This window comes from Crinia signifera, chromosome 4 (assembly GCF_055691185.1).
Source record: "Crinia signifera chromosome 4, ASM5569118v1, whole genome shotgun sequence".
In the NCBI taxonomy this organism is placed as follows: domain Eukaryota; kingdom Metazoa; phylum Chordata; class Amphibia; order Anura; family Myobatrachidae; genus Crinia; species Crinia signifera.
This window is the reverse complement of record NC_139220.1, coordinates 191,693,677-191,712,800: the sequence shown is the minus strand read 5'-3', so window position 1 is coordinate 191,712,800 and position 19,124 is coordinate 191,693,677. Positions and strand designations below refer to the sequence as shown.

The window sequence follows — 19,124 nt, the reverse complement described above, 5'->3', positions numbered from 1 at the left end:
CTGGTCCAGGTTCCCTCAACTACATGCAAATCCAGCACTCAATATTCAGGACTCTTAATATGTAAAGAACCTCTTGTAAGTGCAGCCCTGAACAGAGATTTTATGGTTATGCCTGTGGTTGGGGAAAACTCATTAAGTAAACACCCACTGTCTCCCTCTTTCATCTCCCCTCAATTACCTACACTACGGCCTCCCTGTCACATTAGCTGCCACTTGTTTTGTGCCTCTGCAATGCTACTGTCTGCGGACCACACATGGTGGGCATTCTGCAGTAACAGGATCGCAGTGCAAAATAGTTTGAGAACCCTTGATCAAGACAAAAAAAAATGAATATATTAGAGAAATAGGGGCTTTATAACCTTATATGGACACAAACTACTAATCGAATGAATGAATGGTTACAAAGTAGTGTCACCTGGGTGTCAGAATTTATTTACCAACATACAGTCAGGAAAGGTTACCAGGGGTATGCCATTTACATTACTAACATAGTAGGTAGTACATTCTTAATTACTATAGACAAAATAGATAGCCAATTAGAACCTAACATTTTCCCAGTATAGACAGTGGAAATATATGGCTAGGGATTACAACACATATATGCCTAAATGTAATTTCGTTTATAATATCTTGCATTTAAATACATTGTACTTTACAGTGTTTAACATTCCACTGAGACTGCATTCACAAAAGTAATAATCTACTTACAGCAAAGTCTAAAGATGGCCATACATCTACAGATTTATTGTCCGATCTGTCTGGTTGGAACAAAATCCTGGTAAAAGATGAGAGCAAATGACAGTTGACCATTTGCTTTGAAATGCTGAAAAACTGTCATTCAGATATTACCAGCTGTTTGTTCTAACCGGCCCAATCTGACAATCGATCTGTAGATGTATGGCCACCTTTAGATTTGTGTGAGTTATTTTGTTTCTGTGCAAGGTAAATACCGGCTGCATTATTTTTACACTGTAATTTAGATTTCAGTTTCAACACACCCCACCCAAATTTAACTCTCAGCACGTTACATCTGCCCCACCTGCAATGCAGCATTTGTTTTGCCCATTTTGAGAACAAATTTGTACTGGGATCAGCTCTGATTAAGGGCTATTATGCAGTGTTATATTTCACACAGTGTCACCGAAATTCCATTAGAGTATTTGTGCTTCTTCTATTATAAACACGTTCAGGAGAAAACACACAATATTCACAATTGTGACCATGAAAATGGGTCAATTATTAGGGATTTTTTCTCCCACCAAAGTCATTCACTTTGCACTAGGACAATCTCGTACTCTCTTTTACTATGCTAAAGTATATTAATGAACCACTCTAAAGGTGGCCATACACATGCAGATTTATCTGCAGATCTGTCTGGTTGGAACAAAAACCTGGTTATGGATGAGAGCAAATGACAGTTGACCATTTGCTTGGAAATGCTGGAAAACTGACAAACTGTCACTCATCCATAACCATGTTTTTGTTCAAACCAGCCAGATCTGAAGATAAATCTTACTAGTGTATGGGCACCTTAAGGGTCACTTATCTTAGTGGGCTGCACTACACTGCTCCTACAGTACATACCTTTCACTCCACTGACCTGTTTCCAGGTTCACATCATACCCATCATCTCACCATGACACAGCCTCCTATACTCTGACTACACAGGCTGTTCTCGGCCCTCTACATTCCTCAATGTAAACCTCTGAATAAACTCCTAAACTAGCTTCCAGCACATTTAAAGGTACTTATGTAGTATCTGGGCGCCCGATTTTAAAATCGGGTCAGAAAAATCGCATGCGATCTGATGCGATTTTCCATAGGATTCAATCTTAACATAGTCCTGTTCATTTCCCCACTATCCAAGTGGGCATAGAGTTGATTTCATGAAGCGTGGCAAGCGCAGCGAGCCACCGAGCGCAGCAAGCCCCGCGAGGGGCAGCGGATTACGTAAAATGTTTTCCGCGTCCGCTCGCCACGCTTTATAAAATCAACTCTATGCCCACTTGGATAGTGGGAAAATGAACAGGACCTTGTTAATATGGAATCCTATGCAAAAACGCATTGCATGCGATTTTGCCGAAAATCGCGTCAAATCGCATCTGATTGTATGCCTTAAGGTAAGGCATACTATCAGAAAATCGGCAGCCCAGATACTACATAAGTACCCATTTAAACTTTCCTCCCATTAGCTTTCAGTTTGTACTCTCTCCATTTTCCAGTATTCCCTAAATCTCAACTTATCGACAACACAGCATTATCTTGCCACCTTCCTCCCCTTCAATTTCCTTATTTCTATGAGCCACCGAATGTGTTACACTTGGCTCCTATTTTACTCCTCAACCAATCTCTCCTAGTCAAGTGTATTTCAAATATAGCCAAAATACGGGTGGAGGGTTTTCTGTATTTAGTTAATCTTCTGTCTCAAAATCAGCAACATCTAGCTCTATCTTGCATTAGGACTAGAATGCATCAAGATTGATTAATTTGGTGTGATACTGGTACTTTGTTATCTGTATGTAACTGAGAGGGCAGATTTATTAAGCCTGGTGAAGCGATACAGTGGAAGGTCATAATGCAGCAACCAATCAGCTGCTGTCATTTTTTTAAATAATTACAGGAGCTGATTGGCTGCTACGTTATCACTTTACCAGGCTTAATAAACCTACACCCCGAGTCTCTAAATCGGCACGTACAGTGCTATTTCAGGCTAAGTTCTATTGTGCTTAATGGACAGAGTGGTACACAGACATACAAGTGATGCATATCAAATTGGTGCATTTTTTGCACAACAAAAAGGAAAAAACATCTGATGCGAGCATTTTTTTTTTCATCTCCCACTGTGTGCCATATTGAGGCTAGATGTATGGGGACATATCTGTACAAGACTTCTGTCGTGCCACTATCTGATCATTATAATACAACAGCTTTCAAATCATTACATGTTCTCCAACAATTTTTTTTTAGAATACTAAATCTGGACCAATTGCTTCGTACATTGATACTAATATACATGATGTGCCACACTACCATTTGTTTTAGTTCTTTATTAGGATTGTTCAGAGCAGGACCCTCCCTGCAGGTTTGCATTTATCCATCTTGTATGTTACGGTTTTAATTTTACCTACTGTACAGAGTTGTGGAGCAGAGATTAGAATGTTCTACAAACATGCTCTTAAGCTAGGTACAAACCTATACTTTTATCTGCTGAATGATCTGATATCAGCCGATAGGTCCAATAACTGTAAAGATGTAGGTGTGTACGCAGCAGTGATAAAAAGCTTAAAAACACTTCTGCAGTAGGAGCAAAATACGACCAAATTTTGAAGACCAACCTCCCGCTGCAGGGAAGAACGTACTCACAGAGTAATAAATAGCTTTGTGTGTATGGGCACATGCTGACGGGATAGTCACAGAGCGGCCATCTGATCTATCGAGTGTTTGTCATAATGTGTACCTTGCATTACTCCTTAAATGGAAAACAAAAACACCTTAAGATGTCCTAGAGATGATCAAATAAAGAATATTGTATTTTAACCATAAGGGTTTGGATTACATTATACATCCAGCCAAACCTTGAGTATGCGGGAATGCAGAATAATAAACCATATAGAGTTCCACATGGATTACTCTCCAGGCAATTTACTGCTAGAAGGACATAATCTCAATTTATTCTGATCTATTTCCAGGATTTTCAACCTGGAGCTTTATACCCAATGAAAGTGTGAAGCCGACAAGAGCAATTTGTATTTCTTATTTAAATTGTGCAACCTCAACACTGCATTATTTTTTTCTTAATGATTTTCAAAGTGAAATTGATAAATTAAAGTTGAACCACAGTTTGGCAGGGTACAAAGTTTGTGCAAAGATGCATGCTATCTGCTTCTTGCCTTAGCATCATATATAAGAATTCACTTTGCTGGAGATTTGGGAGACTGGAGCAGGAGACACAAAAGGAATGTGTTAGAAGTACATTTGTCACAGAAACCACACTAGGATTGGCTCTGTGTCTGGCCTATACGAATTGAACTACTACTATGTAACAGGCATTTAAAATCAAAAATATAAATTCTAAAAGCACACTGGAGACATGGCATTCCAACCAACAGTAGGTATAGGCCAATGATGTATCTTGTAAGTGGTTGGCCCAGTTGCTAAAATATAATTTCTGGCCCCCCTCATCCTCTCCAACCAAAATTCACAATATGCAACACAGCAGTGGGGCTCCAGTGCAATGCACCAGCTACACCAATGGTAACTCCGCCTCTGGTAAAGGCATTGTATAGGATTACAAGTTACTTACTACATGAAGGGGCAAAGAAATGTACACTTCTGCAAACACCAGTGTGCATTTATTGACAGCAATGTAAACTACCAAAGTGCTTCAAGATTCCAGTACTGTTACGTACTTGGTTTGGGGACAAGCTACAAATCACTAGTTATAGGTAAAGTGTTCACAAAAGTCACATTGATAAAAGGCTGGTATTAATTACCTTAGGTTGTGCAAAACTAAAAAGTTAGAAGCAAAAGTTTAATTTTAAAAGCTGAATCGACAATCACTCTGCAGTTGCATACACTACTGTAGGTGAAGCTTTACACAATTGGTTGAGGGGGGAAAACCCCCCTGCTGAATGGGCACCATGGTTGCCTCACCTGTGATATTACCATTCTATGCAGAACTGCAAAGCCAATGATTGGATTGATCAGCTGTTTGATATTGCTGCTGGATAATCAACCCCACATCTATCGGTCCATTGCCAACTGTGTATGAGAATTGCTGTATTCAGAGTGTACGTTTGCTGAAGGACACCCCAGATTGTTACAAAGGAGGGAATTTATCAAAGCTTTGGGAGAGTAAAAAGGGAGAAATAAAGTACTAACCAAACAGCTTCTAAATTATATTTTAGAGGCGGTGTTTGGAAAATGCCAGTTGTAAGCTATTTGGTTGGTACCCAAGCACAAAGCTTTGAGAACCATTTCAGTGTGATTCATCTCATGCATGCAGAATGGTTAGAGAGCACGTTCATCCACTAGAACAAGTACTTTATGTATCAAAGCATGGATATTATACACCCATAAAGTGTTCGTCCTTACATACGTCCATCATGCACATAGGTATTTAACATCTAAAAAACATAAGCATGTCAAACCTCTCATTGAAGGTCACGGTCTACTTCCAACATGTGTGCTTGCATTATAAAAGCTTGTAAAAATATGAAAGCATGTGGTTGTCAGAAATGGCTTTCAATTGCTAAACCTACATTGTTAACAGCAGTAAATGCACATGTAATGTAGATCAATGCGTGTTCTGCTTCTATAGATCCTCTGCAGCTGGATGAAACCGAGATTGGAAACTGATACTATGGATGAATGTCAGGCTTGAAGACTTCCCATGCCCAAATGTAATGTATGGAATTGAATATTCATATAAGGGAAATTAACCCACCCTATGACTTCTCAAAGATGTACACTAAAGATGCCAGAGGGGCTTTAACTAATGGGGAGGGTAAACTAAAAAATTGATGCAAATGTCTGCTAAACGGCCAATTTCAGTCACATTTTCAGGCACAGTCTCTACTGCACGGTTAACCCTTTGAGTGCCAATGTTGCAGTGAGCGACCCTCAAAATATCATCTAAAAACACCAGCGTCGCTCACAGCGACTGTTTTTAGTATAAATAACTACAAATCGGCCGAGTCAATTAATTGAAGTTTAGTTAAATATTGCACCCAAAAAAAGAGCAGTGGCTGTGAGTGACGCTGGCATTTTTTGCGGATATTTTGAGGATCTCACAGCATAGTTGGCACTCAAAGCGTTAACAAAAAAGGTTTGCTTAGCAATTCTCACACCTATTTTGACATATTCCCTTGACACTCAAAGGGTTAAGGACACCTTACATCAGTGGTAGCCAACACTAGCCCTCGAGAGCTACCAACAGTTCACATTTTCCAGACAACCTAGCTGCTGCACAGGTGCACTCATTAATCACCGACACATTTTAAAAGATCCACAGGTGGAGCTAATTAGCTCACTTGTGATTCTGTGAGGAGACCTGCAAAACATGCACTGTTGGTAGCTCTCGAGGACTAGGGTTGGCTACCCCAGCCTTACATCTTTTCAAAGTACATGGTGATAACACTATTGAAATATAGATTACGTAGTTCAATGGTACAGTACATTACTTTTACACCTTTTTTCCATCAGAATGATTGAGACAGGCTTAATCATTAAACCAACTGCAAGATAGCTAGCATTTTTACCGGTAACACATCTACCATACAATATATGTAATGGAGCCCACACACGCACCGATCCCAGCGTGCGTTGTGGGCTTAACTAGCACACATAGCATCGCATCGTATGCCTTGTGCATACGATGTGCATGCGATGCTATGCTAGAAAAGGCTAGTACAAAAAGTATGTGCAGCACATACTTTTTGTACTGTACGATGAGGTGCCGCGGGAGCGCGCACCCCATCGCACCGCCAGCAACGGTGCGTGTGTGGGCTCCATTACAGTTACTAAAGCAAAATATAATAAAAATGAAAAAATATATAATAAAATAATAAGATGTCTTTCCCACTGCAGTTAGCCCAAAAGGCAATGCTAATACATAAAGAATTCTGCTTCATACAATGAAATGATGTTCTAAATCACGTATGTTCAGTTGCTGACTTTTGGAGCCGAGCAAGATGAATTTGGATGACCCTCTAGGCTGTTCCCTAGGGACAGAAACCTCTGCTTTGTCGCTTTAGGACATGGGTCTTCAAACTGCAGCCCTCCAGATGTTGTGAAACTACATGTTCCAACATGCATTGCCACATTTTTTCCTATAAGAGAATGCCAAAACTGTCAGGGCATGCTGGGACATGTAGTTCCAGCACATCTGGGGGGCCACAGTTTGAAGACCCATGCTTTAGGAGAACAGAAGGAATTTGTTAGTGGGTAGAGTTGTAGCCTTACCATCCAGTCTGGCATGTTAAAGGCAGTGGTATCCTGTGTGCTTTCTGTCCTCTCCATGACTGCACCTGAGAAATTTGCAGCTGTTCCACAAAGTGATCCAAGCAGTGTGAGCTTCTGCACTGCCAAACCAGTACCAGCCACTTGAGGAGCTTAAGTGGGATCCAGCCTCCCTCCTGCTCTCAAATTCTGCACAAAACACACTACTATTCAGGAGCTTGGATAGCTAATCTCCCAGACTCCGCAGCACTCTGTAACAGGACATAGGAAATCAGTCAAGCCCCTCCTCACATTAAATACGACTATCTCACATTCCCCCTTATTGCCCTTTGTAAAGTCAATAGCCTGAAACAATGACTCATTCTAATCTCAAGCTACAAATGTCAATAGTTTTAGATCAAGGTTAAGAAACAAACTAGCAGAGGTAATTTATAGCACTGCACACCTGCCCCTCCTCCTCCTCTATTGTAGTTTTCCTTGAAAAGGTCTCAATCTTAATCAAATAGCTCTAGCAAACTCTAATTACATCAGTAATATTAAAGGTAAACAAACTTTATGATTGTAGAATAAAAGGGCCTCAAACAGGAATGTTACTACATTTTATTTATAAGGCACCACAAATGGTTAGCAGCACCGTACATATGGCCCACATTTGAACAATACAGGGTGCTGTGGGGTAGATGTATGAAGCGTTGATAAAGGAGATAAAGTGCTTGGTACTTCGGGGCAGATGTATGAACTTCTGTTAGTGCAGAAATGCACTTAACGCTAGCTAACTGGGGGAATTACGTTTTCCCCAATGTATTACTAGCGCGCCTAACGTGCGCTAGTGACAGCCGGCCCAGTTACGCTCGGCAGGGCTGTCCCCTGCAATCCCCCGCCCAGTGATTAGCGGTGGGGGCGATGTATTAACAGCCGCACAGGTGTTAAAAATGGCCCTGGCTGCTTTCGCCAGGTCAGGGCTAGCATTGTCCTATCCCCCACTGCGGGGACAATGCTAGCCCTGCTGTGGCTCCAGGCTGCTTTGGAGATCTCACAGTAATAGCGAGATCTCGTGCATGCCCATTAGGGTTGGCGGGGAATGCGCTAGTGTGCATGGACGCCATTAAGGAGAGCAGTTAACGCTGGGCATAACGCTCTCCTTATCGGCTTGGGGGGTTTAATGCATTTGCCCATAATGGGCGCCAGCTTCTTGTTATGCAGGAGATGCGGGCGCACGTTATTTTAAAAATATTATGGCCGCAATAGTACATCTGCCCCAGTATAACCAGCAAATAAGCTCTTGACTGTTAAGTTACAGGCCGGGTTTAAAAAAGGGACAGTCAGGAGCTGACTGACCGATGATAAAGTACCGGGCACATTATCACTTCTCCTTTATCACTGTTTCATACACCTATGTCACCGAACCAGACAGGGGGGGTGGGGTATTCAATGTATACCGATAATTTCTGACAGTCTGAAATACAGATGTACCGGGTGTCATCTTTGCTGGCGGATCGCCACGCACGCGCGTCACAGTATCCGGGCGGCGAGGCGGACGCATTACTGTCCGCCTCCCGCTCGAGGGGCAGGGGGGGACCCGAGGAGGCTACAGGGGGGTGCGGTCGCCCGGTGTGGGCACCGGGCGACCGAGGGCAGCACCGTCTGAAGAGGACGCGCGCGCGCACGTCTCCTTCCGGCATACAGATGGCGGCGGGGCAGGGGATGGCGACGCCATCGCCATCACCTGCAAAGATGAGACCCGACCCATCTGTATCAGCATCAATGCAGCGGTTTCCAACTGCATTGAAGGCATGAAGATAACACTTTCTAGAAAGTCGAAACTGCCTTCTCAAAAAGGGGTGCTAGATTGTCGAATCCGCACCAGTTTGAACAATCGCAGCTGTTCAGACAGTCAGAAGGTTGAATTGTGACTGTTGAATTGATGTTGGAAACTGTTGATGTTCCGACAATCGAATTTAAGATTGCATATCCCCATAACCGTAACTAAAAAACTAAAAATCAGAGCACAGATAACGACGAGCAGAACAAATTTTTAAGCACACAATACACCGGAGATGTGGGGAAGCAAAGTAGTTGTCCAGAGGCAAGTTGTTGTAGGAAGATCTGAATAATAGTGTTCCCGCTAGGCTGTTTTAGCGGGGCGCTGCGCCCTTCCCGATTTTTAAAGGGCAAAATGCGCCCTGCCCGTCTCGCAGCGCCCCACTAAAACAGCCTCACGGGGAAGCCCAGCGTCGCCATTGACGGTGATGCCTGGCGCTTCCCCGGCAGCACAGTGGATTTGGAGGGGCCGGGCCGGCCCCCTTTGATGACTGTGGCGGCCGGGCCCGCCCCCTTTAATTACATCGGCGGCCCAAGCACGCCTCTCATTACGGCGGCAGCCTGGGGACGCCCCTTTTCATGACGTCGGCGGCCCGGGCACGCCCCCAGCTGTGACGTCGGTGTGCCCGGTCCGCACCCCAGCGCCCTGCCCGGTGTCACTCCTAGAGTGAACACTAAATAATTACAAGTGAGATGAGGGTATAGACAGTTGAGTTTGAGAGAGCTGTAATTGAACTGCAAGAGCAGAGGTCAGTAAAAACAGGAGGTAAGAGGGTCCTGCTTTAAGGAGCTTACAGTGACTAGTGATCAGCCAGTACTGCATGCTGCAAAGTGGTACCACACAAGTGTAATACTAAATGTAATATGCTTCTTTTCCATGATACACTATACACTAGAACTGGTTAGCTTATAGTGCAGGGATGGGGAACCTTCGGAACTCCACCTGTTTAACTACAAATCCCAGCATGCCCTGCAACTGTTGTAGCATGGTCACATAGCAAAACTGTAAAGAGGCATGCTGGGATGTCTAGTTTCACAACAGCTGGAGGGCCGAAGGTTCCCCATCCCTGTTGTAGTGGTCAAAGGTTTTAGGAATGTTCACGTTACACCTTTAATTTTTAAAGGTACACTGTACTGGTTCAAATATAGTATAGCTTGAAATATACTACCACCTTAGGTGGGAAGCGGCTGAAAGGTCTACAAGATAAGCAACTCCCAGCATACTGGTCGTTCGCAGCATCTTCAGATCTTACGTGCAGCACATAAGATCTGAGGATCCATTTTACGACTTGCGGGCCCATGCCCCTGTACCGAAACACCCCTTTTACACCAGAGCCTCGACCCTGGTTATTCCGCAATACTCAGGGTTGGTGTTTGGTGTAAATGGGGCCAAAAAAATTTTTTGTGTCCCGTTACCCGGGAATTCAACCCTTAGGGTCAGACACGGGGCATACCCAGAGTCAGGGGCCGTGTAAACGGGTGATCCAGGGACCCGTTCCAACAATGGGGGAGCCCATATCTCCAGACCGCAGCATCCTGCTGTCCATCGGGAGGTTAGGCAGGGGCTGAGTACAGCCTTTGATGCACTATGTAGACAGCAGTGCAGCCGGGGAAGAGGTGAATGGATGCTGTGTGCGGCATCCATTCACCTCAAAGAACGAGGCTGGGCTTGACCAGCAGCTTTCCCGGGTGCTGGGCTTGCACCCAGCATGTCTGTAGTCATCACAAGGGTCCTGGCGCGGATTTCACAGCCGCCAGAAGGGCAAGAAAACAAAGGTTAGAGAGTCAGTTTGGGCACCCAAAATAAACTTTGAATGCCCAATCAAACACTTAAGACAGATTTAGACTCATTGCGCTGCTAAAAAACATGAGGACTGACTAAATGTGTAAGTACTATATAGTTTGTCCAGTTCAGGGGAAATAGCAATATAGTATAATTTGCACTCTAGTGTATGGTTTGCCTAGCAAAAGAACACTGGAGAGCAAGTTAACTGCAAATGCTTGCTTCCATTTTTTATTTTATTAATCAAAGGTTTGGTAAAGCACAGTAGCATGTATTGGAACACAGAAGTATTACAGTGTACTAATGAAACCAATTATTGGGGTAGATGAATTAAGCCTAGAGAAGAGATAAAAAAATGGAGATAAAGTGAAAGGAGATAAAACCCCAGCCAATCAACTGTTTGAAAATGGAAGTTGATTGGTTGGCGCTCTCTCTCTCTCTTCTACAGGCTTAATACATCTGTCCCATTGTTTGAAAGGTTGTTTAAACATACAATCAATGCTGAAACTCAGCTGAAATGTAATTAGAACTCCTTTGTATTTGTTTTAAAATACTACAACTTTAATACATGGATAACTAGAAATAAACAAACATGACCAACAATTGGCAGTAGCAGGTTTCACCTAGTAAAGATACATACACTGAGATTTTGGCTATGTACGAGTTTGACTAAGCGATTTCCCTTGAAGTCCCCAGAAACCAAAGACATTGACTATACACAATGTGCAATTTGTATTATATGCAAATTTGGCAATGTTAAGATTCTGACTTTAATAGAACACTAGTTTGTACACAATATTGTCAAATTTGTGATGCAAGCACATTTATTTCATGTGATGCCATTCCCTCTGTGGCACGCATCGTCATCACAAGCTCTATGCACCATAATCATGGACATAATGTTTAAGATATCGCTATAAGACCCAATTTAAACCTTTCACACTGCATTGCTTCCAAGGTGAAAACGTTAGGAGATATGCTAGATGGCCAATGTTTACTACCATTCCCCTGAAAAATTCTCTTTGTTCCACCAGTGACAAATTTGAAAATAATGAAAGTTCAAAACCAGGCAATGGGGCAGATGTATTAAGCTTTAACAAGAGATAAATGCAAGAGTGATATTGGGGCAGATGTATTATGCCTTAACAAGAGATAAATTCAAGGGTGATAAGGAGAGATAAACGTCCAGCCAATCAGCTCCTTACTGACTTTTTTCAAACACAGCCTGTAACATGGCAGTTGGCAGGTGATTGGCTGGATGTTTATCTCTCCTTATCACACTTGCATTTATCTCTTGTTGAGGCTTAATACATCTGCCCCAAGGAGAGATAAATGTCCAGCCAATCACCTGCTAACTGCCATATTACAGCCTGTGTTTGAAAATAGTCAGTATGGAGCCGATTGGCTGGACATTTATCTCTCTTTATCACCCTTGTATTTATCTCGTTAAGGCTTAATACATCTGCCCCAGTGTTCCTAAACAGGTTACCCTGCCCATTAGTCTCAAGGCCCCCATACACCGCAGGCGTCGCAGAGCAGAGACTGTCGGCGCGAGAATAGAAAGAAATCTTATTCAAAAGACTGGGCGGCCGCTGATTGGCTGAGAGCTCAGCCAATCAGCGGCCGCCCGGTCTTTTGAATAGGATTTCTTCCTATTCTCCCGCCGCACCGACGGTCTCTGCTCTGCAACGCCTGCGGTCCCCGCCTGCACTACCTCCGCCAGGAGCCATCAATGCGCGGGGGGGGGGGGGGGGGGGAAGCTGCTAGTAAGACAGGGGGGCTGTATATAAAGATATATCGGATCTGAACATCGTGGGTGCTAAAAAGCACCCATCATGGCTCAGATTCCGATATATCTTATGTTCTGTAGGTCCTACGCCGTGATCCGATCTGATGCGCGCGGGGCCGCGCATCAGATGTCAAACACATGCGATTTTTGGGCCGAAATCGGATGAAATTGACCGAAAATCGCATAGTGTATGGGGACCTTAACTCCACAAATCTAGACTCATCTTACACAATCATATTCTAGAGGGGAAATCACATTTTGGTTCAAAATGCTTTTAGATCTACTGGATGTCCCTAAATCCAATGGATAGAAGAAACGGGAAATTGATTTAGGTAAGACATCAGACGCTCAATGGAGCAAAATTTTCCTCGTTTCATATTCCATCTCAAGATGCCTGAATCACACAGAAATGCATCTAAAACTGATCCACAGGTTATATCTGGCTCCAGAAATTAAATAACTTAAAACATGAGGGCCAAAAGGTATCATTTTGGTCTTGCCCCTCCATTACTGTATATTGGAAGGAAGTGTTTGACTTAATGTTCTGGATGCATCGCTACCTCCCTCTCCTTCAGCATCACTGTTAATTATATTTCCAGATTATGTCTTGCCCCACAAACGCTAGGTCCTAGGACCTTTATGGCTAACCCTGACACTACAAATGTTGTTGATACACATCCTAGCATGCTCTGCTTCAGTTTTGCTATTTGGCTATGCTAAAACTGATGCAGAACATGCTGGGATGTGTAGTTCAACAACAGCTGGAGTGTCAAGGTTAGCCATCAAGGCCCTAGGACATTTTTATTGTGGCCCTAGCCCAGAGCTGGAAACAATCCACTTCTCCTCAGTTACTGAAAGTCATTAAAAAAAACGTATTTCAACTTTACTATGGAAACAGAATACGTACCATACTTGTACTCTGCTTCCTCCCCACTGGTACGTTGGTCTTATTGGCACACACGTCACTGATGGAGGGCTCACAAAACTTCTCTAAAGAATCTCAAATGTGGCCCCCCCCCCCCAATTCAGTCTCAAGGAGAGAGAATCTAATCCTGTCAACACTATATAGGTTCCCCAACCTATCACTTTACTAACCACTTGCTTGTCCACCTATACAATCCGTGCACTGTTTTCTCCTAACCGCTAATTTATTTGGTACCTTTGGAATTACTTATTAACAATGTTTATGGTCTTTATGATGATACATGTACTGTGCCACATGGTTTAATTGCTCGTACGTTTTCAGAATCTAATCTGTATCCCCCATAAAAGAAAATTCAATTTTTTTAAATAAAAAATAAAAAGCTATAGTTATATGCACCACCCACATAAAAATGACAAAGAAAAGCAAACATTAGCTTGAGAAAACAGAGCTTTGTAAGAAAAAAAAAACAAAAAACACAATACTGCCAGTCTTTTAGAGCAAAGACCAGACTGACCATTCTATACAATCAGCAGCATCTGATATCTGAATGGACGCCAGCCAAATCAGGCCCCATAGCATTGGTATGACTAAAGGCCCCCATATACTAGGGTGATGTACATGCAATTTGGTCAATTTACATGCAATTTAAGCGTTAAATCGCATGTACTGTGCCCAGATTGCATGTACAGGACAAGAAGGGCGATGCAATGCGCGTTCCCTTGCGCAGTGCATCTCGTCCCTTCTTGGTCACCCCTTCAGCAGAGAAATCAGCCGCCGCACCGCCACTGCCCGCGCAAGGCATCGCTGCTCCCTCCCAGCAGGGGCAGTAGCAGCAGCCTCAGACAGAAGCACGTTATGAGGCTGCTGCTGACACTGGCCAGCAATGATTACAATATTTGATTATTATTTATTTTTGCAATCAGCTCACCACCCACAGCCAAGGGGTGGCGGGGACAGCCCCAGGCTTCAGCCTGGGCCAGGATTCCCCTTAAGGGGGGCCCCTTTATTGGGGGGTCCCCACTTACCTAGGGACCCTGCCCGGGCTGACCAAGCCAGGGTGCTAATGTTTTGGTCAGGAGACCTTATGTAAAAGTGTCCCCGGGCTGTGGCATGACACCGCTGGCTGGTTACCAGGATACGGGGGGACCCCCTACTCTGTCCCCCCGTATTTTGGGAACCAGAGCCACAAGTCTGGTGCTGGTTATAGAAATAGAGAGGGACCCAAGCTTCCCCCCCCCCCCCCCCCCTGTATTTCTGTAACCAGGACCGGCTGATTATAGCCGGGCGGGTTTTTTTATTATTTATTTTTCTATTTTATTACACATATAAGCATGCACAGATCTGACTGCTCCATGCAGTCCTCAGCCAAATATGCCTGGAAAATGAGTATTTTTGCTGAATTACCGTCAGAATTCAGCAGTACTATTTAGGCCAGCCCACCCAGCACCCTGTAGTACAGGCCATGAGATAAATTGTATGGTACAAGTGTAAGCAGTAAGATAAATTGCATGCAATATCTGATGCGAAATAAGCACTCAAGTACAGAATCTGATACGCAGGACTCCTAAGAAACTTCCGGGGAGTTCAAGGGAAACTTCATGCAATTTCAAGTGTCCGATAAATTGCCCTAGTGTATAGTCATCTTAACTAGAATATGTACACTAGAAGGTCACAAAATGAAAATTAAAGATTAGAGCATCTAACCTTGGAAATGCCATGTTCCAGACCACTTTACTTACGATGTAAAATATACCACAGACAGCATAACTCAGTAGGCCAGGGAGAATTAAACCAGTTTTGATCAGTGTGCCGATACAGGATTGTATGGTTATTGCTGAACCACTGCACCTGCAATCATTGTGAAAACAATGCACAAAGCACTGCATTGATTTAACCCCATACAGGAGATTAAGCCTCTGAAGAATGGACAGTAATTAGTGTATCAGTGCTGGCTGGGGCCCTGTAGTGGAAGTGCAGGAGCCAATAACGTAACACCCTTATAGTTTTTCCATTTTGCAGAAATGTAAGGCCATGGTCTCAATATGTAGTATGTAAAAGCCTTACCCCGCTGGCATTACAGGTTATAGCACACTGCTGAAAGAATTGTAAGAAAATTCAGTGCTCTTAAATGCAAAGGATTATAGAATGCCTTACTATGTTTCTGTAGTCCTGAAGTCCTAATTTTATTGCATACTACAATGGAGATTTCACAATAAAAAAAACAGTCCTCAAAGTAACAAAAAGGAAGATCACACCACCTACTGGATTGTATTTTAATTGCCATATTTAGGCAAAGTGAACAAGTAACAATTGTATTCTAGTAAAATAAAACCCCATTAAACAGTAATTAAGACAGTGGTTCCCAAACACTGTGCCTGGGGTGCCTCAGGATAGTGATCCAGGACCAAATCAGAATTTTGTATGGTTAGAGGTTTTATAGTGACTATCCACATGCTTTATGGTTTTACCTACCATAAGGTATGTAGATACTCAAAAGCACAACTGTTTACCACCATATAACTGAAACTAAGGGTAAGCGCAATAAACTTAGGTGGGTATTCAATCTTGCCCGCTATTTCCGCCAGATGAAATAGCAGCCGTCGCCTATTCAATGCTGCAATTTCTGACAGCATTAAAAAGGTGGTTTCCGACAAAACAGACCTGACTTTTAAACAAGTCTGATCTGTTTTACCGGAAATGGCCACGGATTGCTGAATTCATGGATGGTTTTCGACAATTTCTGTTAGTTTTCGCCAACTTTCCAACACTCGACAAGTGCGCGCTCCCGTTTTCAGCCCCCTAGTGTCATTTTCATCAGTGACCAGCTCTGGTCGCTGATGAAAACAGGACACTGAGCAATATGATTGCTAGCAATATATTGCTCCGCGTGTACACAGCTTTAATGTAATATTTTTTTATCTCCAAATTTAGCAATAAAGAACTTTTATCCGAATGGTGCTATGAAAAAAAAATGCTAATCTAGGTTCAAGAACTTGAGTCTGCCTAGAAAGTAACATTAGGGGGAAATTCAAATAGAGGAGTTTGATCAAGGTTGGACTAGTGTATGGGGGCCTATAGTGTTTTAGGCTGTGTCTTTAATTTTTGCAGTTTTCCCTTGAGCTTCCCAGGAGGCTCACTTATGATTTGGCACTTGATGTGCCATTTTTGCATGCGATTTATTGTAAATGTAAAAAACTCCCAGGGAGCAGGCAGCGGCAGGGTCCGGAGAGCAGCACAAAGCAGTAGGCACTGGGCGGTGGGGCGGAAAGCAGCTGCTGAATTTAAAAAAGTATTTTGAAAAGACAGGCCAGACACTGATTGGCTAAGAGAATTCTCTCAGCCAATCAGACGGGAGGCCGCTGGTTTGTGATAAATGGCACCTCAGATTTTAGACCTGCAGGTCAGTGAAGCATTATTAGAGCTTGTGTATCATGAACATCTGATATTACACTCCATGCTGTATAACAAAGTAATATCCCTTTCACTTATTTACCCCAAGCTTATTTCCTGGGTTATTGCCGGGTTGACCCTCAGTGTAAAATGGCCCCATAAAAATAACCCAGGTCCAATGACCCTGTAATCCAACCCGAAAAATGTTGCTAGTTGAACACGGGTGAGACCAGTGTGCAGAGGTAGTGTAAACAAGTAACCCGGGTCACCCAACCCAGGACCCTTTAAACATCAATGGGGGTGAATGGACATAAGCAAAATATTGGCAGTTCTACATTTTTACTAGAAGGGTGGAAAGTATTTAAGCCAATGAAAGTATTTTAGGGATGCATTACAATGTTTCACTTACTTTTTTACAGTTTTGTAAATAACTATATTCTAACATCTGCAAATAAAAACCCTCCCCCACCACCCTCATATATATTGTTGCAACTTTTTATTGGCCTCATTTTGTGAATGAAACTTTTAAAAGTGCACGATTATTCATTGGCAGGGTGTGCCAAAGAAAGGAACATCACTATGTATTGACAATGACCATAAAAATTGATTTTCATTAGTTTCAGGGGGAGTACGCACAACCTCCCTCTTACCGCCATGGTCATACACAGAATATAGGCATGCCACAATTTTAATATGCTTGTGTTCTATTCACTTTGTTTTGCGAATATGCATTTTAACTGAAAAGCCCCCCCCCCCCCCCCCAAAAAAAAGACCCCCGCACTACAGTCGCCCCATAAAGTATAAAAACACAACTACAAGGGCTGACGAATGTGAACGGCAGCGAGATGTACACGGACAAATTTGTAAGTATGGAAATGTTTTGTCATTAGCAGCTACAGTATTACTTACGAAGGAACTTGTATATCCAGTTTAACAGGCCTTTAAAGAATTCTACCTTGTCGTCAAAAAAGTTGCTGTGTAGTTGGATCTTTAGCCAGTGTCTTCATTTAGCATGGAGTAAAGCTGGCCGTACATCAGGAGGATTTCAGACACGAAAGCACAATTTTGACGGGTCGTGCAATGAATTGAGTGTGTTTTGAGTGCAAATCTTGAGGTGTTCTGGTATGTTGTGCGGGCCCGCAGATCGTGAGTTGCAGATATTACTAAAGATCTTGTATGAAATTACACAGATAAGACCTATTGTGTGTCCAGGAAGCTGCTGGGGAAATATTTATAGACAACTTGTATCTGATGCTGGTCATCCTGATGTATGGCCAGTAAAAGATATGTATTCAGATAAAGCATCGTAGGGTTTACTACAATTATGTGTACAGATCTCAGAGAGGATGTAATAGCAATAAAAGAAAAAAAATGGGAGCTTACAGTAAATAACGCATTGTCCTGAAAAGTTTTAGTTTTAAAGGCATTGTAACGGAAACATTGGCTGCAGCTACACATAACCTCACTTGGAGTTAGTTGGGTATATAAACTACAATGAATAACACCAATTTGGATAAGTATTGGTCTTTTGCTAGATGGCAAAAGTACTTCTTATAAAAAGTAAACAAAAACAATTGCTTCCACGTAAACATAATAGTTAAACGGTATCCATCATTTTCTAAAAAGGTATTTATTTTTTTAAAGCTGCATTCACACCTTTTTTAGGAGCATGGTCATTGTAGCTCCAGATCAATTTCCTATGCAGAACTGTTGAGTATTCCAATAACTGTAAGCACTTGCATAGGTTTCCAGCTTTAATGTTTGAATCTGTGTGTACCCAATACAACCTAGAATAACTTAATAACTTCAGAATCTAAAACCGTATATCCCTAGTTATTCCTAACTTATTTTGTTAGCCCACCTACAAGGTATGTGTGTAATGCCCACAAATGACCACTAGATGGAGAAAAGAGTCTGTGTCTTCAATAGTCTCAATACGAGCAACACATCTACACACTGGTGCGTGGGAATCACATAATGCCAGAGAAACTTCATTGTGAAAAATGGGATCAGTACACAGGTGTCAAGGTTTAATCCGCCACCACCACCCTCCCCTTTAAGATCTGCAAATGATGAGATGCGAAGTTATGTTACCATGGGGAGCTGTGACAATTAGTCAGCATTCTCCGATAAGCCTAATGTGAAAACTGCAAATAATTTACAGATTTTTGACTCAAATCTATTAACAAAATGAAGCTCATACGTCATCACTTCTTTATTTAAAACTAGTATAGGCATTATTATTCACAGTAGGTCTCTTTGTGGTGAGCTGGAGAAAACTAGCCCGGCACAGTAGGTACCGGTTTGTACAGCAAGAGTATTTAGGGTAAGCCGGCCAATGTACTTTTTGAGGCACTCATGCAGGGTTAGTATGTAACTAGGTGACAGTAACTCCACAAAACCAAACATATAGATGCCAAGCTCAAATGGCCCAAATATGAATGCATACATGTACC

At 42.6% G+C, this 19,124-nt stretch overlaps 1 protein-coding gene across 8 annotated transcripts in view; it reads right to left on the bottom strand.

Moving 5' to 3' along the window:
* Positions 1-19,124, bottom strand: part of AHCYL2 (adenosylhomocysteinase like 2) — a 97,880-nt gene that overhangs the window by 39,411 nt on the left and 39,345 nt on the right. For 4 of the 8 annotated variants that reach the window (XM_083183287.1, XM_083183289.1, XM_083183288.1 and 1 more), the window contains exon 1: positions 6,964-7,159. The exons of the other annotated variants lie outside the window; for them this stretch is intronic. In XM_083183287.1, coding sequence (XP_083039413.1) covers positions 6,964-7,020 — 57 coding nt within the window. In that variant the 5' untranslated portion in view covers positions 7,021-7,159. Of the gene's footprint in view, positions 1-6,963; positions 7,160-19,124 lie in introns of those variants that run through there. 8 annotated transcript variants of the gene reach the window in all.